Source organism: Muntiacus reevesi, chromosome 5 (genome assembly GCF_963930625.1).
Source record: "Muntiacus reevesi chromosome 5, mMunRee1.1, whole genome shotgun sequence".
NCBI classification, from domain to species: domain Eukaryota; kingdom Metazoa; phylum Chordata; class Mammalia; order Artiodactyla; family Cervidae; genus Muntiacus; species Muntiacus reevesi.
Window position 1 is genome coordinate 40,728,338 of NC_089253.1, and position 22,311 is coordinate 40,750,648.

The 22,311-nt window shown below is 54.7% G+C and overlaps 1 protein-coding gene across 7 annotated transcripts in view; it reads right to left on the minus strand.

Moving 5' to 3' along the window:
- NRXN2 (neurexin 2) overlaps window positions 1-22,311 on the minus strand; it is a 99,750-nt gene that overhangs the window by 62,790 nt on the left and 14,649 nt on the right. For 2 of the 7 annotated variants that reach the window (XM_065936544.1, XM_065936541.1), the window contains exons 3-6: window positions 18,764-18,793; window positions 16,467-16,538; window positions 11,879-12,180; window positions 3,968-3,991 (exon numbers count right to left, since the gene is read on the minus strand). In XM_065936544.1, coding sequence (XP_065792616.1) covers window positions 3,968-3,991; window positions 11,879-12,180; window positions 16,467-16,538; window positions 18,764-18,793 — 428 coding nt within the window. Of the gene's footprint in view, window positions 1-3,946; window positions 3,992-11,878; window positions 12,181-16,466; window positions 16,539-18,763; window positions 18,794-22,311 lie in introns of all 7 variants that reach the window. The other 5 variants (XM_065936540.1, XM_065936538.1, XM_065936542.1 and 2 more) reach the window with 4 other exon arrangements.

A 22,311-nucleotide genomic window follows, 5' to 3' on the forward strand; every position in this document is an offset into this window, starting at 1 on the left:
CATTCCCCAGGGACGGGGAGGGTGGCCGGAGGTGGCTGCGAGGGGCAGCCTACGACCTTGATGGGTTCTCAACCCTTCCTGCTGGCCCCACCTCCCTCCTGCTCTGCTCTGCTGGTCTCCCCCCTTAAGCAGGCTGCTAGCCTGAAACCAGGTCCTGGCCACAAATGTTCTGCCTCAGGCACTCATGCCCATCACAGTCCCAAAGGAAAGGCTGGAAAGAGGAGAATGGCCCTCTGACATCACCCAGAGCCTTCCCCAGCTCCCTGCTATGATTATAGGGTCACTGATCTTCCTGGGAGGGGGATTATTAAGGGGAGAATAAGATCGAGGGCAGAGTTTTTTTAACTTGTAAGAAGGTTAGATGCGCTCTGGGGAGTCAAGAAATCCCTTGGCATTGTATGCAAACCACTTCAATGGATTTTTTTCCTCCAGTGAGAGCCCACTGCTGTCACCAAACTCTCAAAAGGCTCATGATCCAAAGATGAGTGAGGCCAATTAGCTTAGGAAGACAGTCCTGGCCTGCCCTTAGGACTGTAGAGGGAGGGAGCAGGGCGTGAGGAGAGGAGGACAGCCGAAGAGGGGTGTGCAGCCGCACAGGGAATCCTGATGACTGGACTCAATGGTGCTGGAACATACACTTCAGGTCAGAAATCCTGAGTTCTTATTTGGTCTTTACCATCTTCCAGAACAATCCTCATTTCACCTCCCTGACTCTCATCTATAAACTTCCATGACTCCTGCTTCTCCCAGGCTTACTGTGAGGCTCAAATGAGATCAACAAAGTGAAAGCACTGAACTCTTCTGCTACTTGGTACATCACCCCAGGCCCTCTCAGGCCTCAGTTTCCTCCATATGTTAACTGGGAATAATCTCTGTCTGCTACATGCAATCTAGGCATTTGTCAATTTTAAATGATATTCAAAAAGTGAGAGCTACTTAGAAGAAACAAAGTCTCCAGTGTCAGGTGCAAAGAACACTCCCTTCAGCCTGAGCACACCTAACCCAAACCTCTCCACTGGTTGGCCTTTTTGACCTAGATTCACTCCCCCAAGGAGAAATGCTCAAATAACAGAGAGTCCATACAAAGGAGTTAGTAAAAATAAGTGCAAAGCCAACCAGAGCCCAGCTGAGGAATGCCTGGGAATCAGAGCAGGTTGGACGCTGTCTCTTTGGGTGCCAGGTTCTCTGACCCCACTCCTGGCTCGAAGAGCTGCTCCCTGGGACAGCTGTCTGAGGGTTTATGAAGTGACTCAGGCCGCCAAGAGGCACCAGCTTTGGTTGTCAAGCAGGGACGCTCACACTAGGAGGCGTGGGCTTCAGAGACTTAGAATTTCACAGGGACTTTCCCTGCCAGGATTTGGCAAGGTTGTTTGCCTTTTGACCAACTTAACCAAGTCATCCCATCTTCCCTCCTCCTCCTCAGGCCCAGTTCCTGGGGCATTCTGGGGTTTCATGTAGTTATTTTAGGACTGAATCCCAAGAAAGGATGGTAATAGGATCTCCAGTGGGGCCAGAGATGCTATATTCTCCAGGGTTTGCTATGGGAAGGGAATCGCTTCTGTACAAAATATTCCTGCCCTGGAAACATGGAGATAATCAACTAACATTTTATAAAGCTTAATAAAATTATTATTTCCTTTACAGAGTACAGACGCTTTCACTTCCGCTACCCTTCTTGACCCTCACACTGACTCCCTGAAAGGCAAGTGAGGAATGTCAGCCGTTTGGCACATGAGAAACAGCTTTAGCCCCAGTTCACAGTTTTTAACTGAACTGAGACTGGAAGGAAGGGGAAGTCTTCTGGGCCCTAATTCTCAGATAGTATACCCTAGGAGTTGCCTTTATCTTGCCTCCCTTCTGTCCGCAAAGTCACAGGTTGGCTGTCCAGTGAAGGTCTGTAAAGAGAGTTCCAGGGACTTCCCTGGCAGTCTAGTGGTTAAGACTCCACGCTTCCACTACAAGGGCACAGGTTTGATTCCTGGTCAGGGAACTAAGTAAGATCTTGAATGCTGCACATAGGGCAGCCAAAAAATTAATTAATAATAAAGAATTTCAAATGCCCAGTTCTTGACAGGTACTCAGTGGCCTGGTCTGAGAGGTAAGCAATGGCAAACTTCTAAAGCAGCAGCGGAAGAAAACAGCCTGTGGAACAGCAGTCCTGGGACCATCACACAGCTCCATCTGAACACCAGGATGACAGGATGGCCAAAGGAGGCCTCGGATTGGGGACGGTTGGGATGGCCATGGCTTGGGCACTGGCTTGGGGACCAGACAAAGGACAGGACCACCACAAGTCTGTGGGTGCAGGGAAGTACAGCGCTGCCAGAGTATCAGGACAGGCCAGACGTGTTCTCAGGGCTACATCCTCCTGGGGAAGATGCGGAACCTCTAAGACAGGAAGCCCCAGCTCCCAAGTTGTGTCCTCTCCAGCCAGGCAGCTCCGTGGGCCTGAGAGGCTGGGCAGGCCAGGCAGCTTCCCCAAGCAGCATGGGCCCCGTGGGAGCAGACACGTCCATCTGCAGGGTCCCCAGCCTGGCGCTCAATCACTCTGCATTATTAATAGACGATGACTAACCGCCTGCTGCCGCAGAGCCAGGACCAGGCGGGCAGGAGGGAATCCCAGGGGAGGGCACACAGCAGGGCCTGCAGGCACACACTCACAGGCGAGGCGAGGCACAAAGGGCCAGCCTCAGCTCCTTCTCTGCTCCCACCCATCCCAGCCCCACAACCTGCCTCCTAAGAGCCCTCGCAGGCTCAAAAACACAGTCACACAGCCCTCAGCTCATATCAGCGTTTACACTTGTAGAATCACCAGAAGAGTCTCAAACACACAGTACCGTCTCCCACCAACACCCCCTAAATGTCACACCAACATTTACACACAGTTGCACCCACACACCAGCACACACCAGCTGCGTTTACACAGACACCCACACCAACGCTCACCAGGCCTGAGCCCAACCCAAACAGAGGAGCTCAGCAACAAGTACCCCGACTTCACCCCGCTGGGCCTCCTCCTCTCACCCCCTCAGTGGGGAAGGGAACCAACCCCAGTCAGAGGCCATGCGGGACAGGCAGTGGGGGGGGCAGAGAGGGAACAGGAGATGGAGGGGAAGAAAGACAGTGTGAGACACAGTGTTAGTCAGAGCGGCAGAGCGGTGGGAAAACTGGATGCTGTCCCTGGTGGGGGGAAAAGACCATTCATGCCATGCAAGATGTGGGGGAGCCAGAACCAAGACCCCTCGAGGCTGGGAAGCGAGGCAGGAGATGCTGTCCCTTCTCAGGCAACCAGCCTGGGGCAGCCCCTAAATTGGCGTGAACAGTGATGTGAAGGAGCTCTGCGTCCCCCAAGGTCCCCTCCCCACCTGTGACCTGTGGAGCCCATGACCCCCAGAGGCCTCACCCCCAGCCCCCCCACCCCCAGCTCGAGGGGCCTGTCCAGGAGCTGACAGTGAGCAGAGCGTAGCATGTCATGGGATGGTGTTTTCCATGGATTTTCAGGAGACCAAGAAAGAAACTAAATCAGAGAAAAGAAACAAGGGGTGGGGCAGGGGAGAAAAGGAACAAAAGAAAGCAAGAGAAATAAGCAGCCTGGCATCGGGGCTGGTCTAACCAGAGCCGATGAACATGGGGTCTGCCCCAGGTCTCTCTGGCCAGGAATCTGAATTCAGAAATTAGGGGAGGAGGTTAGGGCAGGGGCAAGCCAAATTCCTTGATTTCCATTTGTCTTTTGGATTTGCGTTTGGACCAAAAAACGGCAAGAAAAGGGAAAGAGGAAAACTCAAAGAGAGAGAAGCAAAATCTAGAGATTGTCCAGGACGCAGAAAACGATTGGAAGAGCAAAACAACCAAAACCAAATGGGGAAAGGAAACAAAAGAGGGAGAATCGAACAGTTAAAAAAACCCACGGCAAACCAAACGGTAAGACAATTAGAGTGATATCTACCAGATAATGCAGTTTGTTTACCATAGCGTGTCCAATGCCTGCGTGCTTCACCGGAGATATGGGGGAGGGGGTGGGGGGGTCAAAAAAAAAAAAAAAACAAGAACAAAGACAACAACAAAAGAACAGAACGAAAGAAAAGAAAAAGAAAATGACCAACTGTGAAACTCAAGGAAGGAGGAAAAATATATATCCATATATATTTGGTTGTCTGTTCAGACCCTCCCACCTTAAGTTCAGCTGAAGTGTTTTGTTTAAAAAAAATTAAATTATAATGGGAGAGAGAAATAAAACACACACAGAAATTAAATCCCTTCTCCCAATCGCCCCCCAACCCCACCCCTGGAGTCCTCTCCCCCCATCCCCTCCCGGAAGAGCCGGCTGCAGAGAAGGGGAACAGTTAAAAGACCTTGGTTAGTAGAGAAGGAAACAACAAAAGAACTAGACCAAGAAAGCAAAGACTTAAAGATGGTGACATTCCGCAGATGAGACAGAAAGGTTAGTTCGGTTTTTCACTCATACCTTGCCCCACCTGTCCCTGCCCATCCCTTGGTCCCCCCAGGGTTATAAGCGTGTTAGTAACACACACAGAGCTGGCAAAGGGGTTTTCCAACAGAGGGTGAGAGGGGGAAGGCAGGGGGTTAAGAAGCAGACCCAATTATGCAGTATTAGTAAAGTCCTGTGGGCTGAGATGTTAGGGAGTAGAGGGGAAGGCAGGAAGGGGAATAGGGGTGTGAGAAAGGCATGGGCTATTGACTCAGGTAATGAACGCAGGGGTTTGTTGGCTAACTGGTCGACCAAATGGCTTTCCAGAGAACTGCCTAAAGAGCAAGTTGGTGCTGGCCAACTAGCTGACCAGTGACCATGTTGAGTTAATGGGTTAACTGGTTGATGATGGGCCAGTTGGCTGTCAGACTGGGAGAAGAATGGTCAAGGCCCCCAGAGAATCCCAGGACTGGCTTAAATGAGAGGCAATTTCACTTGGAGCAAAAGGGAAGGGGTTGTCAAGGAGTAAAGGAGGAAATATGGGTGTCTGCTTTTCCTGGGGATGGAAGATAGCAAATAGACCCAGGGAGTCATGGTACAGGGAATGGCAGCTCTTTATATTTTTTTCCTGTTTCTCTTCCTTCAGAAAGGAAGAGAGAGCAAGTCACCACCAGAATAGGGAAAAGGAAACTTTGCCCTCCATGGGATGGCAGAGGGCTCACTCTCACATCATACCTCATCCCAAACCCTCCTCCCCTCACCCACTCTCCCACCCAGAGCTCCTAAGTTAATCCTAATTTGACTTTTCAGAGCTCACACTGCCCCCAAATTTTCCTTGGTTCTTCAATCATTCCACCCTATTTTCTTATGCCCCTTTGGGCAGCTGTTTCTCCCACAATGAAGTACTCCCCCCGCCCTCCACCATCATTCATGCAAGTCTGTGCAATCAGTCAGGTTTTCCTAGCAGCCCACCCTCCTTCCCCACACCCACAGACTCCCAAGCATCCACTCCCCACAGCCAGCACCAGAAATCCACTCCCCCCACATACCACAACATAAGAAGGAACACAAAGACCTACCTCCATCTAAAATCCCTCACTCCTCTCTAAACTAGAAGCCAGTTTCTTTTACCCCAGAATCTAGAAGGCCCACCCCCATGCAGCTCTATGTTCATTTCCTCTCCTCATGGTCAAAGACGGCAGCAAGAACCACCTTCAAAATTTCCCTTTGAGGAGGAGGTGTCAACAGGGCTGAGGCAGCTTCACCTAGTGTGACAGAGATGTTGGGACACTATTGTTTGATGTCCATCAAATACTAAACTGCAAGCCCAAGAGTGTGACTGTGAGAAGGAAAGGTCTTCTGAGGACAGACCCATTAGTTAGAGAGCTATTATAACCAGTGGGCACAGGACTAATTCAGTAAGACAATTAATAAGGGCCTTGTATAATTAAAAATAACAGAATTCAATATTTAGCAGTTAGAAGTGCTGAGTGACCAATATTAATTATTAGTGATGCAGAAGCAGTTTACCTAGCAGGAAGACAAAAAGTCTAATAACACATGATACAAAGACTGGTCCTATCGGCCAGTAGGACTGTTGGGAAATGAACAGGCCACCTACTCAGGGCAAGGAAACATTAGCTTCATGACAGCTAAACCCATGGCACCAAAAAAGATGCAAGTTCGCTGATACCACTGCACTAGTCAAACAAAACAAGGGAAAAAGAGGCATTGCAGGTAAAACTCCAACTATCACTCTTTTGAAGCTAGAACTGGCTGTAGAAACTAAAATAAGGAAAAACCAGTTTTCAACTTTCATGGACAACTTCATTTTTAACAAATAGAGTGAATTAAGAAACAAGACTGAGAGGGAAGAGCTGTGCCTTCAAAGCCTGGGCCTCCCACTGATGTGTCAAGAGATCCAGGCTTCCTCTGATAAACAGTGACGTTGCAGTGGATGAGACAGGACCCCTCTAGATCTAGAGAGTACAGATCCAGAACTCGGTGGTCATGCCCGAGTGGGCAACTGTGGCCAGACACTAGAGTGGAGGCTCCACTGGAACCCAGCTTGCGCCCATGATGCAGCAGCCCACACCTTTCCAAATGCTGGGATCTGGAGAGCTGGGGCTTCAGACTAACAACTGGGAAAGGAAGGCTTTGCCCCAGCCACAGAAGCAGCTAGAGGGCCCCTGGAGGACAGGAGCACATGGAGGACCATGCGTGATGAGGGAGGAGGACATCAATCACAGAGGAAAGAGGTCAGTGATTACAGCAAGTATAACTTACCACAACCAAGGGCCTTTGGACAAAACCTTGCCCCATCTCTACCTTGAAGTCTTGGCATAGCTCCAGCCCCTCAAGAAAGCCAAGAAGGGGTTTATACACCCAAATCACAACAATCTGGATGAAGGTAATCTCTACGGAGCAAGAAAAATCGGGACAAAGAAAAGAGGACTCAGATAAGATGGGCCCACTTTTTCAAGAGACAGCAGAACATTGAAATGGTTCAAGACATGGGAACATCCAAGAATGGCAGGACCAAAAGGCAAGTGACGGGCCCTTTAGCATTGCACACCAGGACGACAGCCAGGCCCTCCCGGGAGGCAGGGGAATGAAGTCAGACAGACTCTCACCCTCCCACTCCCACAGGATAGCCTTGGGCCAGCTCTTCAACTTGCTTTTTCCTCGTTGGTGAATGGAAGTATCTCCCACTTCACAGGATTGTTAGAAAAGTTAGATGAGATACAAAAAAGAAACGCGACCCTAGAACTTGGGGGCCTATGAAGGAGAGATGTGAGGGTGCGATCTGAGCAGTGCTGTGAGAAAGGAACGGGTCCTGATGAAACTCCAAAGAGAGGGCGGGAGCATAAAGGGAGGAGTTTTTCCCAGAGGACAACAGTAGTTTCCAGCTCACATGAAATAATTAGATCTGCTAATCTGCCCAAAACCTCACCAACTGGCTTCAAGGAAGAGCCTTGGGAACCAGCAAAACCACCAGAAAAACAAATAAAAACACTCAGTTTCTGGTATGAAGCCCTCAAGGGGAACCTCCCTGGTGGCCCAGTGGTTAAGAATCTGCCTTCCAGTGCAGGGGACACAGGCTGGATCACTGGTCAGGGAACTGGGATCCCACATGCCCAGGAGCAACTAAGCCCGCGCAGCAACTCCTGGGACCACACGCCACAACTAGAGAGTCTGTGCGCCACAACTAAGACCCAACGCAGACAAAAAAGAGCATTCAAGGAGCTCAGTACCTAGAGAAAAGAGATGAACACAAATTAACCCCGCAGATAAGAGTGGGGTGACACGGCCAGAATACAGCAAAAAGGGAGACTGACCGGGCCAGGGCAGGGAATGGCAGTGGAGGCGGCTCAAGAAAAGCCTTACAAAGCTGATGAGATGGACTGGAAACTCCGCAACTAACGGTAAAGGCGGCAGCAAGCCCACGATGCTCACGTGTGCCAAGCCCGGGGCGTCACCTTGGTCACGCCTCAAAAGCCCCTCTCACCTCACACAGGTTAGATAACTTGCTTCAAGCCACTCAGTGACTTGAACCTGGTCAGTCCAACTCAAACCCCAGTTCTAGGGTTTCACCCGGCAGAAAGGAGGGTGAATGGTGGTGTCCTCAGGGGAGCACTATGGGAACGAAGCGGGCAGCTCAGGAAGCCAGTGTAGACGGGGCGTGCCCAGCAGCACAGTTAGGCCCTGAGGCAGGGGGTGTGACAGGCTGAGAGACCTGGAGGCCCAGCCAGAAGGCGGGGGAGGGAGTCCCAAGTGCCTGCCAGACCCCATCCTTGGAGGACTCCCTCCTTGGGGTCCAAGGGGCCTCCATATGAGGCATGGCCTCAAAGGAGCTGGGTGGGAGGAAGCTCCACATGATACTTTAAGGGCCAGCTTGTCTCCAGAGCTGGTGCTGGTTAGCTGGCCAGAGATGAAATGGATGGGCACTTGGCATGTGTGGTGGGGGAGGCACACCAGTGTGGGAGGAGAGTGTGCCCAAGATTAAAAATAGGCCTCAGGGACTTCCCTGGTAGTCCAGTGGATCACAGGCCACACTCCCAATGCAAGGGGCCCAGGTTTGATCCTTGGTCAGGGAACTAGATCCCACACGCTGCAGCTAAGCCCGAGCACCACACACTCTAGAACTTGCCCTACACAGCTAGAGAAGCTGGCAGAGACCCAGCATAACCAAAAAAAAAGAGGCCCCAGGGAATCCTCAGATGGAATCATTCTTGGCAAGATCACCCAGGAGACGCCACTGGGCATAGAGTCGTCAAGCCCGGATGCAGGGGGAAAGCAGAGCAAAGGCAGGGTGAGGTCTCAGTCAGGCTCCCTCTGGCCCTGACTGTTCTGAGAGGTGCTGGATGATTCCAGGGGTCACTATCTGGTTCAGGGGAGGTGGGGAGAAATTCTGCCTTCTTCCAGTCGTAGGAGCCGGCCTCTTCACCAACACCCAAAGCTGATGAACCAAGAGGAGGAAGGGAGACCCCCTCCATGTAAGTTCTGGGCCAGGCTCTCCCCAGGTGGTGGTCCCCCCATCGCTCTAATCACTTGGGGAAAACTACGTGGACCCCAGTGCCCCCCCAGAGGCTGGGGTAGATGTCATTTCTCACGTTACTCCTGTCCTTGCTCCTAGCCACTCCTGACCCGACATTATCCCTCAAATCACAAAAGGATCTTTCCAATCCCAAGATGCCACGAGGCCCTTGTCTCTGCACTGTTTCTTCTCCTCGGCACTTCCAACACTTGGGGCCAGGTCGTTCTTTGCTGTGGGGCTGTCCTGTGCATTGGGAGATGTTTAGCAGTATCTTGGCCTCTACCCAGTAGCACCCTCCCCAAGATGTGGCACCCAAAATGCTTCCAGACATTTCCAGAACCTCCTGGGGGCACCCCCTCCCTCAATTGAGAACCAGGCCCTCAAAAGGCCTGGGGAGGATGAACTTGGCAATAAATCCAGAACACAGCCATCCCCCTGATGGTCACAATGACCCAAAAGGGCTGCAGCTCACACTTAAGGATGCAAACTTGAGTCAAATACATCTCTCCAGAAACCCTTTCTAAAAAGACCTCTCAATCAAAGTCTTGAAGCAGATACCCACTGAGTCCCAGAGGCTTGTGTTTGGGTCAATATGACCTGACTCTGTTCTGAGCTATCTGGTAGAGCCAGCCAGGGGAAGTGATCTGCATCAGTCCCCAGCTCGGACCCAGAACTCTGTGAGCACCCGAAGGAGGCTACTGTGAGTCACTGTCCATCCTGGTGCTATGGAGGCCAGGCCTCACCACTTCTGGCTGGCTTTCCCACCTTCCCTGGTCACAACCTCTCCCACTTGTCTGTGTCTCTCGAGTTCCTAGAACATTTAAGATTCCTGCCGCTTAGCTGGCGCTTGTGTGGATTTGCTCTGATCACTTTTAGCAGACTCATCCTGTCTCCTCGAGAGCCAAAGGACTGGGAGGGTGGGACCATGTTTTTTTCCCTTCAGTACCCTGTATAGGGCTTCCCAGGTGGCACAGTGCTAAAGAATCCGTCTGCCAGTGCAGAAGACATAGGAGACTGGGGTTCAATCCCTGGGTCAGGAAGATCTCCTGCAGAAGGAAACGGCAACCCACTCCAATATTCTTGCCTGGAAAATCCCATGGATAGAAGACTCGGGCGGGCTGCAGTCCATGAGGCCACAGAAGAGTCAGACATGACTGCGCGACTGAGCACACATCCTGTATAGATGGACAGCGTGTAGGCCGGAGGGCACATGGATGAGGACTCCGGGCTCGCAGCGTGTTGCCAGAGGCAGCACCAGGTGACAGCACCGGTCCTGGGGAGGGAGCAGCAGCAAGAAGGCAACTCTGCCCAGCCCTGCAGTAAACGGTGACAACACAGGACAGCCCTCCAGCCGGGTCAGGGGATGCTGACGCTCTTCAGAGATTGGGGAGCACTGAGAACAGCGCCTGGTGGGAGCCTGACTACAGCAGGGAGCAGCGGCTCCGAAAGAGCAGGTTGTTAGTCACGGTGTCCCAACAGCAAGAGGAAGTCATTGTTGAGAGGGATGCCCCATTAGATCATGACTCAGTGGGTTGAAGAGGAGCAGGTAAGAACAGTGTGAGGTCTGATGGCCTCCGCCCTCCAGGAGCCTTCAGTGGGAGGAAGGAGAGGAGGAGAAGGAAGTTGCCAACGATGGTGAGGAGAAGAGACAACAGAAGTTCACCCACCAAGAAGTTCAGCCAGAACCAGGAAACACAGAAGGTACCGGGTAAGAGAAGAGCTCCAAACCAGCCCAGATGGTGCCTCCCAGGGCTCAGGGGCTCCACAGTCCTGGTTGCACTTAGCCTGCTGGAGTGGAGCTGGAAAAGCATCCCTGCCACCAGTCACGAGAGAAAGCAGTGGACCCAGAGAAAGGGACCAGCAGGAGCCTGGCACCCGGGCCCCAGGCACCCACTGAGTGGAGCAAGGAGTCCCGAGGTGGAGATAGGAGCGATTAAGGATGCACAGCGGCCTCATCTGCTTTCGAAAAAGGCTCTGGTTTGGACTACGCTTGAGGCGGGAACTTCTTGGGCTGGAAACAAGCTGTGGGGGCTGCTGTCAAGCAGGAGCCTGGCCAGAGAGAGTGCTTCGCCTGCCACAGCCTCCCTGCGCCTTGTGAGAGGTAAGAGCTACTCAGGACAAAGTTTATGCCCAGAAGCATCAGCACTCCTCCAGGGTGGGGGGCATCTGGGGACACTGAGGTGAAGAGCCCTGTCCTGACTGCAGGGGCCGCCCCAAGAGTCTCCTGAGCTCCTCCAAGGGCAGGCCTGGAAGCCACAGCAAGACAGTCAAGAACCCCTGGGAGAGCCTGCACCCCTTTGGAGGAACAGGACAGGACAGGAGAGAATCGGGGTGCTGCCAGAGGAGAGGCAGGAACAAGCACCTCTCCAGCTGGTTCCCTGCTCACACCTGCTGCCCCGAACCTGCTCTGAGCCCAGCCCCAAAGGCCCGCCTAAGGGCAGGCCACACCCCACCCCACGTGTCCTAGACTTTCTGCCCTAACTGGACACCTGCCCCTCCAGGGTCCGGCCAGAGTCTCCCCATCCCAGAGCACCTCCAGGGCCCATCATTCAGGTTCTGTCTCACTCCTCCATGTCCTGAATCACCCTGCTGCCAGTTCGCCTGATTTTTCAGCCCCAGCCCTTGAAACTCCAGTCACCAGCACCAACCCTAGCCCAGGCCTTCCTCTTCCCCCAGGCTCTGGTCCTGGACAGCTCCGCAGCCTCCTCCCTAGCATGGATCCTGGTCCTTGCAGCCTGCCCACTGCAGGCACACTTCTGGCCCCTGTCAGCCGACCCAAAACCTAAACATCCTTCAGAACCACACCCTGCCACCCAGCCTGATGCCTGGCCCCACATCCCGGTGGCCTCGCTCCCCACTCCCATTCTGCCCCAGATGCCGCTGGCCCCTGGCCGTCTTCCTGCTCCCCCTACCTGGCGCAGGTTTCGAGTGACCCGGACATCGTGCCAGGCGTTGTCGTTGAACTTGCCGTTGACGGGTTCCACCAGGGCTTCAAAGGCTCCCGAGCCCAGGTTGATGACGAGCCAGACGGCCCCGGATTTGAGGGACAGGTTGACGTAGTCGGCTGACTTGCCCGTGTGCAGCATCAGCCCATTGCGCTGCAGGGTGCGGAAGGCCAGCGTAATCTCGTCCGTGCTGCTCTGGATCGGGTTGTGTGACAGGTCGTAGCAGAAGAACTCATTGCCTTTGAAGGTCGCCACAAACTCTTCCTTGCCTGGACGCCACCATGGGGAAATGGAAGAGGGCTAAGCGGCGTGGGCACTCCAGACCTCCCTCTTCCCCTCCAGCCACCAGGCTCCGGGAACCTCTCGATCCCAACTGCAAGCGGTAGGCTCTCTCCCCTCCCCCCGCTGGCCCCCTCCTCTCTGGACCCCGCCGTCTTTGCTGTCAGAAGCAGCTTCCTCCACGCCTATCTCCAAGGCAGGAGGCTGCTAAGTGGCTCTCACACTGACAGCTGACAATTAAGCTGCCACAGGGCCAGGCGAAGCAGACAGAAGCAGGCAGTCTCACCGTCTCCTCCTCCACCAGCCCTCCCCCAGCCACTCCCCTTAACAGAAAGATGCGGAAGAGAAACAAGAGGCTGCACCTGAAGTCTTCCTAGAGTGTCCCCCTATGGCGGGGCCCCAAGGGTCTCCTGAGTGCAGCCCACCTCCCCCTCCTGCCTCTTTTCCGGTGACGGCCATTCTCACTGCCTGGGAACAGTCTCAAGCCTGACCACCTGGGATGAGACTAGTAGCCTGCTTCATAGCACTGAGCAAATGGAGAGAATGGGGGGGGGCAGGGGGAAGACACACGGGAGGGCGATGCAGGTGACAGATGTGCCAGGGAGCAGGGGCAGGGCTTACACAGGAGGCCACTGTGATGGCTGTCACCATCCCCGCCAACTTCCTAGTCCAACCTGAGAGGACACTGCTGACAGGTCCTAGATGGAGAGCCTCCAAGGGTGGCCAGAGGGCAGGTGTAGGGACCCTGTGTGCCAGGAGATGGCTGGAGGCAAGATACAGGGGCAGACCTGGCTCTTGTGTGTGTGTGTGTGTGTGTGTGTGTGTGTGTGTGTATGTACACCCAGCACAAGCGTCCTTTCACTGGCACTCTTTAAACAGAAGTGAAAACAATTGGAAGGGTCTTAGGGGCATTTAGCATTCTACAAATGGGTGACTACAGCTTAGTGGAAGGAAGGTGGGGTCCCAACCCTACACCTTCACAAGCCAGAGCCCACATCCATCAAGGGAAGAAAATGGGCCATGAAGTCAAGGGAGCACAGAGGACCTGGACTCTGACAGCGACTTGCTTCTCCTCCCAGCTGGGCCCACCCATCTGGAAGGGAGGGTGAACAAGACAGCCAGCTGAGGGCCTTCGTGGAGGGTGGAGGTTCTCAGTACAGGCCCCCAGGCCCAGAAAGAAGCAGGGCATTCGGCCCTCAGAAGGCACCTGCCCACAGTATGCCAGGCCCCATCATCAGCATGGCGTGTGGAAGCCAGGGCTCTCCGGGTGCGCCTCCTGCAGATGTCCCTCCCCTGCACAACAGCCCTGCTCTCCCTCCGGGCAGGCTGCCCGCAGACTCAGTCCTCACTGCCTCCGGATGCCAAGGCACCAGCTGCTGCCCCAGAGCCTGGCACGGCACTCGCTGCAGCTGGCGAGGCCCGGTTTCCTGAGGCTGTGGGGCAGCGAGGCTGGTGGGGCACGGGCCACATCGGGACAGCCGGAAGCCCCACTCTGCCCACCTGAGGGCTCCAGCAGAGAGGACCAGAAAACAAAGAGGAGGAGTCAAGGAGAGACAAGGAGGGAAAAGTAAGGAAGAATGGCGATGTGGAGGCAGGCCATGTAGAGAAGGAGAAAGATGGACCATGGGGGACAGAAGGGGTGTGGTGACAGCGCCGAGTTGGGAGCAAGAGGTGACAGGGAAGCAATCTGGATAAAGACAAGCACTAACCGGGAGGGGAAAGGTAAGGGTGACGGAAGAAGAGGGCCAGCAAGGAAAGGGGGACAGAGACCTCTAGGGAAAGGAAGCCAAGGCCTTGCTGTTTCCATAGCAACCAGGCCTGCTGCCCAGGCACCGGCAGAGCCAGGGGGCTCAAGAACCAGAACAGGGAACACGTTTGACCTTGAGTTTGCTCCACGTCCTAGTCTCTCCGGAAAGCCCGGCCTCCCCTCCCACTCCCTCACCTTCACTGCAGTCAAAGAAAATACTAAAAGGAGAGTCAAACAGAAAGAAAGGAAAGAATAAGGCAACCACGTGGAAAAGTGATTGGAACAGAACAAAAGAGCCTGGTGAAAAGGAGAGCGGCGGGCCTGGAGCCGGACCCCGGCTGCCAAGGCAAAGTGGAGAAACAAGGCCATTCCTCGACTCTTCCGGGCTCCGCTCCGGTCTCCTGGGAGAGGAGCCAGAGTAAACCTGTCCTCCACTGCCTGCCACCGCCAGAGACCTAGCAGGCCAGGGATGGGAAGAGGCTTGGAGCAGCCAGAGGGAACCTGGAAGAATTGAAAGACAGCAACAGAGAAGAGAGGAGTAAATGTGAACCAGGAAACACAAGAATGGTGGGAAGGACAGACAGAGACTGCCCTGGAGTGGGGAGGAAGCAGCAGGACCTCTTGGGATTGGTGGGGATGAGGGGGCGGTCTGTCAGGTAAGGATGTGGGGGTCACCCTGCCCACTGAACCCCCAAGAGCATGAAGGAGATCTGAAAGGAGCGGGACCTGAAACAGCAGGGGGCGCTCGCTCCCATCCCACCATGTGGACGCCCCGGAACTACAACTCCCAGCAGCACCTGAACATTACGGCTCCTAACCCCCTGGCACAGGGAAGGAGTCACTGCTGACACTCGCTTGTCTCCCAGGGTCGGGGAAGTGGAGCCCCACCAGTGTCCCCAGTCAAGCTGGATGTGGCTAGAGACCAGTTGCTGTGGTCTGGGACCTCTAAAGGCCGTGAGGGGCAGAGCAGCCACCTCCTTTTCAGGCCCTGCTCAAAGCCCTCCTCTGGGAAGGTCTCCAGCCCCCTTAGCCCCCCCCTGCTCTCAAGCACTACAGCTGTCTGTTCTGCTCATTTGGCACTTACTGCCTAGTAACATCTTGTACTGCTCCCTTGAGAGGAAGTATGATGTGAAAAAGAAGACCTGGGCACTAATGCTGGCTCTTGCACCAGCTTTGTGACCTTGGCCAAGAGGCAGCATCTCTAAGGCCCAGCTTCCTCCTCATGACAAAGCTGATCGTCTGCCTACCTCCCAGGTTGTTGTGGGCATCTAGAAAGAGGCTGGCCAGGGTGAAGCTTCCTAAACTGTAAACCATTCCACAAATAAACGACTCGTGTTACTGGGATGTAACGTTCTATGTGTGTATGTGCTGCCTCTCTCTCCATCAATGAATAAATTAACTCCTCTGCACAAAGTCTGCACTTTGCCTATACTTTGCATGTACGAACACTGTATTGTAGTTATTTGTTAGAACGTCAATGAGCCCCTTGAGAACAGAGTCCATTCACCCATTTAAAATAAATCTGCTGAGCACCCGCCTACATATGTGCCAGGAGCCATGGAAAGCACCAGGGGTATATGAACGAAAACACCCAATCACTGTCCTCAGGGAGCTCGGTTGAGAGGGGGAGGCAACCAGGTAAAGTGACAGTTACGATGCCGTGTGGCGAGTGATATAATGAATGTGCAGACAAAGGGAATGCCGCGCAGAGTCAGGTTTGCCGAAGGAACTTGGGGGAGACTTCCAGTGCGGGTGGCCTAGCTGCTTTTTCGAGAGTCAGCTGAAAGAGACACCAAATGGCTGGCGAAGAGGGCAGAGATGGCAGAAATCCAGGCCAACAGAACAGCACGTCCTAAAGAACAGGACTTAATAGCCGTAGGGCTTGGCACCCACTGGAGCTCCTTGAGGGTTGCTTCCCTGCCCTGCAAACTTCTTAGGGAAGAGATTGTCTTAAGAGATAGCCTTTGTGCAGGAAAAATAGGGAGCTTGAAACCTACAGCCCTGAGACAGGATAAAGCGCCCCAGGCTGGCCTCAGGGGCATTGGTGAGGTCAGTTTCCTCATCTGTAAACCAAGGGCCACAAGCCCTTCCACCTGGGGGGCGTGAAGGCTCACTGAAGTGACACCTATGTTACATACCTATTAAAAATGCCAATATCTCCACCAGAATCCCCCTGGGCTGACACCGAGCGTGCCGTCCGAATTTGACGGTTAAATGGGGTGTCGAACCTGCTGCCTAGCCACTCTCCCAGGGAAACAGGTACTCTCAAGGCATCCCTGCTCTTTGGCCTAAACAACTGCCACAAGAAGACATCTGTGTTCTAGAAATAGGTCATCAGGACAACGGGGCTTTGGGGCAGAGACAAAGCTCTGTGGCCCTTCACGCCAGGGCAGGGACTGCAGGTGCAGGATGGACCTCGGAGCCGGTAGAAGGGCCGAGGCCTCCGTTGACTCTGCTGCCCTCCAGGAATGAAGTTGGCCTGCGGGGGTGAGAAGGGCTGGGCTCTCTGGGGACCGTGGGGTCACTGACCTTTTGACGGCTGGTGCACATCGCCGGCTCCTCCTCTCCCGGCCCCCCCCTCGGAGAACAGTAAGGACCCTACTGGAGAAGCAGAATTGGGGAGTCAGGCACAGGGGGCTAGCCAGGCAGTCCCGCCCCAGCCTTGAGGGGATGGAGGGCCCTTTCCAGGGCAGAGCGCCTGCCTGGAGGTACGCTGGGGGTCGGGGTGTGCTCTGGATACTCATTTGCTTCAGGGCCTCTGGGGAAGGAGCTGGTTGACAAACCAAGGACCACCAGCCCCAGGAACCCCATCAGACTCACAGTCACTGATATCACCCCTTGCCCAGGGCTGGGGAGATTGGGATGGAGGAGCAGAGGCCTCATTGCTGGTTGAGGAGCCCCTTCTGCCCGACAGCCTGCCAACAGGACAGCCCTCTGGTCCTGGGGGCCCTGAACGTCCACGGCCACTCTCAACCCTGACCTGCTGGGCCAGGTTCCTGCTCTTCCACTCGTGCAACAGCTTGACACAGCACCCCCTCTTCCAAAACCACCTCAGTCCCCACACCAAACCCCTTTTCTGTTCTCTGCCCATCCTCAAGGCAAGCCTGGTTCTCCCTCCACACCTGTTCATTTACTACAGTGTGTGTTCTCGAGGTTGCCTTTGTCCACCTCTTGGCCAGTTAGACTGAGGGGCTTCCCAGGGGCGGGGTCATGCCCCGTTTGCTCCTGGTCCTTGCAGGGTGCCCTCAGTAGGGCTGTGCACACCAGCAGGTCCTGCCAGGCCGAGCTCACCATGGGAGTGGGAAGGCCTTTCTCAGTTAGGACAACTCGCTCCCTGCTGCCCAATCCCCCAACCCCGGGCCTCCTCTCCGAAGTCCCCACAGGCACGTGTCACCACATCTGGGCCCCAGGCAGCCTTGAGCTCTCCGCCCACCTGTGACTCCCAGTGACGGGACCAGTGACTCCTGTGACCCGACCAGTGACTCCCAGGCACCACAGCTACCAACAGCCCCTATAAGATGGTTCTTGAGGGGAACTCAAGGATGGAGTTTAAAAGTCCCTGTCTGGGCCCTGACTCCAACCCCAATCCCCAGAACTAAAGCTAGAATAACGCCTGAGCTGTGGCCTTTTGGGGGTGGGGTGGGAGGTGGGGGTGGCAGGGGCGCTTTAGGGATCCTTCAGGCCTTCATCTATGACAATGGTAAGCCATAACTGGCATCTCCAGGACCAGGCACTGAGGGGCAAGAAGGATGTGAATCAAACAGCAAGGCCCTGACTACCCACCCGGGACTTCCTCCTTCCACACATTTCTTGTCATAATTTCGCATCCCTGAACCAATTCCAGGTCTCTACCACCCCAGGCCTAAATCCATCCCATTCCAGATCTCAATCTCTCCCCACAGCCCAGCCTGCCTCCTGTAGGCCTCTCCTGCCTACAGACTAAGACTCTCACCCCATCTCTCTGGAAGGTGAGCCCCAACAGAGGACCACCCTGGGCACCGGAGCAGTGCCTGAGGGTCTGGGAGGGAGTCAGTGACAGGAAGGTCAGAGATGGGGGATCGTGGTCAGGACGCCTGGGCTCTGTCTCCAGGTTTGCTGAACACCAGGGCTTTTAAAGACGGTAAGGACTTGGTCGAAGGGAGGCTAAAAATAGCTGAGCATTCTCAACGGTACCACCAATTAAAGGCTGTGTAATCACTAGCGAGTCACTTCATCTCTCTGGGCTTAAATGTCCTCATCTGTCAAACAGGGTCAGGAGACATCCTCAAGTCACTGGGAGAGGGTGTACGGGCGGGGGTGGGGCGGCAGAGGGGAGCTGTGGAAAGCAGGCATCCCACAGCAACAGGGTGAGGGGAATGAGGCGGCCTAAAATCCTCTTCCTCCAGCCCATGCTTTTCTCTTTGTATTTGGGTTCACAGAAGAGAAAGAATGATCAGAATGAGTGGAAGGAAATAAAACACCACCATGAGAAAGAGAAAAAAAAAAAAAAAGCAAGATACACTATCAGGAAAACGCAAAAAAGGTGACTGGAGACAACGGCAGGAGTTCAAACATCTCTTGATGTCAGAAACCAAGGTGGGATGAGGGTGGATGGAGTGAGTCGGGGGAGTTAGGGGAGGGGAGAGCACACACCAGGACCAGCCCCCCAACCCCCGCCCCAGCACCCAGTAAAATAAAGATATGGCAGAGGAAGGGGGTAGGAAGGCAGGAAGGAGGCGGGGCAAGTGGAGGAGGGGGAAGAGGGCGGGGAGGGGGCGGGGCCAGAAAAATCCAGGCGCAGGTTGGGGGCCATCCAATCCAAACCAAACCAGAATTTCAAACCATACCTTCGCTGTTTAACGTCAGGTGAGCCGGACCTTGGAAAGGGAAAGGAGAGAAAGAAATAGAGGAGAAAAAAAAAAGAAGAAAAAAGAAAGAAAAGGGGAAAGAAACAAAGAAAACACGAGTCATCAAAATCAGCCAAAGGGGAGAAAAAAGCTTTTGCTGCCACAATTTAAAAACCCTTTTAACTTGTGACAGACATCGGGGGAAAGCCCCCAGCCCAGAGCTGAGGGAAGGGGCCCCGATGCTGAAACAGAAGGTGGAGGGCACGAGAGGGGGAGAGAGAGAGAGAGAAGGGGGCGCCGGAGAGGGGGAGGGGGTACAGGCAGAACCAGAGGGAGGAGGGGGCAGGGAGTTACTGCACGGGGAGAGGAGAGTTTGGTTTCTTTTTTTTCTTCTTGCCGAAAAAAAAAAGGAAAAGGAGGAGAAGCATGAGGCTGGGAGGACTGCTTTTTCCTTTTTCTTTTTTTCTTTTTTTTTTTCTTCCGGGAGGCGGAGAGAAAAAAAAACAGTCAACGAGAAAAACGATTCGGATGAAGGAGAAAATAAAACACGACACAAAAATCAAAGCCACCTGGAGAGAGAGAGAGTGTCCTGTTAGCATGGGATTGAGCTGGCAAGCGGGATCTCCACCCTCCACCCCATCCCCCGAGCCTGGCAGAGACAAGAGGACTTGGGCGTGAGGAGCCTGGGCCTGGACAGCCTCTCCCACCAAAGGGGGCGGTGGAAAAGCCTCTATCCAGGCCCCATCCCCCAAGCTGCACCCCCCCACAGCCTCGGAATGGATAGCAGGTACCTTGACACCCAGGTTCTGAGAGAACACTGGGGCTCAGGAGGACAGACGGCAGCAGCAGGTAGGAGGAAGCAGAATCTAAGGGCTGGATCAGGAAGGGGGTCTTGGGACTTCTCTGGTGGTCCAGTGGCTAAAACACCACACTTCTGCTGCAGGGGGCCCCGGGTAGTCAGGAAACTAAAATCCCACATGCCCTGGGGCGTGGCCAAAAAAATTAAATAAAGAATGGGGGTCTGGGACCTTCCATAGGGAGGCCTGGGAGGGTAGGCCAGCACCTTTGGACAGCAAAGACAAAAGAGGATAGCCAAGACCCCCGGGAGGGAGCTCCCTGAGAGGTCAACACACCTCATTCAAAACTGTGTTATGAAAAAAACAAAAACCTATTCTATGGATCCTCTTTCTCCGGCCAGGTCCCCTCTGAGGTGACCCAAAAACTGAATTTTGGAAATGGGAAACACCAGCCCTACATCCAAGACTGAGAGCAAGATTGGTTGGGATTTTTTTCAGAGTCGCCTTGGTCCCTTGAGAGAGCCTTGTCAGCTCTGATTTGGGGGACCCCTCAGCCTCGGGGGGAGAGATTCTGGCCCACTTGACCAGTACCCCAGTCCCTGAAAAGCACCAGTCAAGGAAAACTCCCCTCCAGAGAGGCTAGCAGCACCAGGTCCCACAGCTGAGCTGAGACCCCGGGGCTCCCCCAGACAACCAGTCAGCCCCACCAACCTCCGCCCTCACCTCCCCACTCCTGCACCTGCCGGGTCTGGCCAAGAGAGTGGGGAAGGAACGGCCCTGCAGCACCGCATCGCCCTTGGAAATCCTGGGGGCTGTGATCATAAGATGTGAGCCCTGGAGGCAGAAAGGCAGGACCAGGACAGCTGTCTCTGGGGCAAGGAGGAGGGTTAGGATGCCTGGGTTCCAAAAAGAAAAATAGCAAAAAGGCCAGAAGGGCACGGCCGAGGGCCAAGAGCCTGGGCCCTGCGGAAGATGGGCGAATGGTTCCTGCTGCCCGCTTCTAGTCTCAGGCGCATGGGTGTCTCCCCACCTCTGGGTCTGAGGCCAACTGGGGGAGGGGAGCACAGCTGCTGAGGGCTGCCTCCAGACAGAAGAGTTCTTGGGGAGACACAGGTTTCATCCACAAAACTGGAGGGAACCCAAATATTTGGACCGAGTCGCATTCCTTGCTCCGAATGTCCCCACCAACTGTTTCCCCCAAACTACCATCTTCTTCCAAACCCCCTACATGCAGGACCCAGACCCGGGGCCCTAGACCCTCATCCAGCTCTTGCAGGCCCAAGAGCTGAGTGCCCTGTGAACCCCGCTTCTGTCCCCACAGGCCCGCACCACTGCTGGGGCCAGAGGCTTCTCCGCCTCACAGACCCTTGCACTGCCCGGCTCCCCGCCAGCCTCATTAGCATGCGGCACTCTCTTCTGTCACCACGGCAACCAGCTGCTCAGCTCCCTCAGGCGTGACAGCACCAGCCATCTTGGGGAAGGGGAGGCCGGTTCCCTGCTCCGTTGTCTACCCATCTACCCGCAGCTCAGCCCAGCCTGGCCCAAGGGTGCCCTCCCTAAAGCCTGCCTCCCCGCCCGGCCTGAATTCTCTGCTCTCCCCAGGCCCTGGCCCTTCTCCTTACACCCCTCCCTGCTTCCACCTGTGGCATCAACTCCTCCGCCTGCCCCTGAAGAAGAGCCGGCAGTGACGGATGGCATTACTAAGGGTCCTTTCCTAGGGCACTTTGTCTGGCTGCTTCTGGGTCTCCTCTCCCTGCTCTAAAAGGCTAGAGGGAAAGGAGGCAGGGTTACCAGGATCCCCAAAAGGAGATACTTGACAGGAGCCTGGGGAGCAGGATGGCTGGGTTCCTGGGAGAAAGCTAGGCCTGAGCCACAGTGTCCAAGGGCCGGAAATGGGGGTGAAGGCACGGACGAAATCTGAAGGGGGACCTGCAGAGTCCAGAATATAGCGCCACCGAGGAGTCCCCCAGTCCCCCCCCATGAAGCCACCACCTGCCAGACCTACTTCCCCACCCTCAGTCTCACCCCCTCACTCTCCTACCAGAACCCCAGGGAGGACCAGCATTGAAAGAAGAAAGAGGGCTACAGGGACAAGATTGGAAGACACACAAGCAGCCACGTCACAGAGACACACAAATGCATCACATCCCTGCGTGTGTATACGCACACACACACACACACATAATACATATACACACAGAGCCACAGACACACACCCCTGCCCAACCACTGACATGCAGGTGCACGCAAGGCCTCATTCAAACCAGCAGGCCACCATGGTGTCCCCAAGAGATGGCTCAGTCCCCACTGTCCCCGCAACCCAGCTTCTCTCTCGTCCCTCTAGTCTACTTGTTTGGAGAACTGGTCCCTATTTTCCCCCCTTCAGTTCCAGGCCATTGCTCCTCCCCAACCAGCCCTCCGGCTTCTTCTCCTGGCCTGGCTGTTCCCCCGCCCGCTTCCCCCCTTTCTGCCCCTCCCTGCGCTGCCTCCTTCCTCTTCCCGCCTCTGTTTGCCCCCCCTCCTTCCTCTGGTCTATCTGCCCCCTCCCCCAAGGCTCTCTCCTCCACCCTTTCCCCCTCTTCCTCTTGCCTCTCTCCCTTTGTTCCGGAGGAGACATGACATCAAGAGCAAGTAAAAGTCACATCAGCACTAAATCTTATCTCCAGCCCTCAGAAGGCTGCGTCCACGCAAACACACTCTCTCTCTCTCACACACACACACATACACACACATACACAGGTAAACACTGAC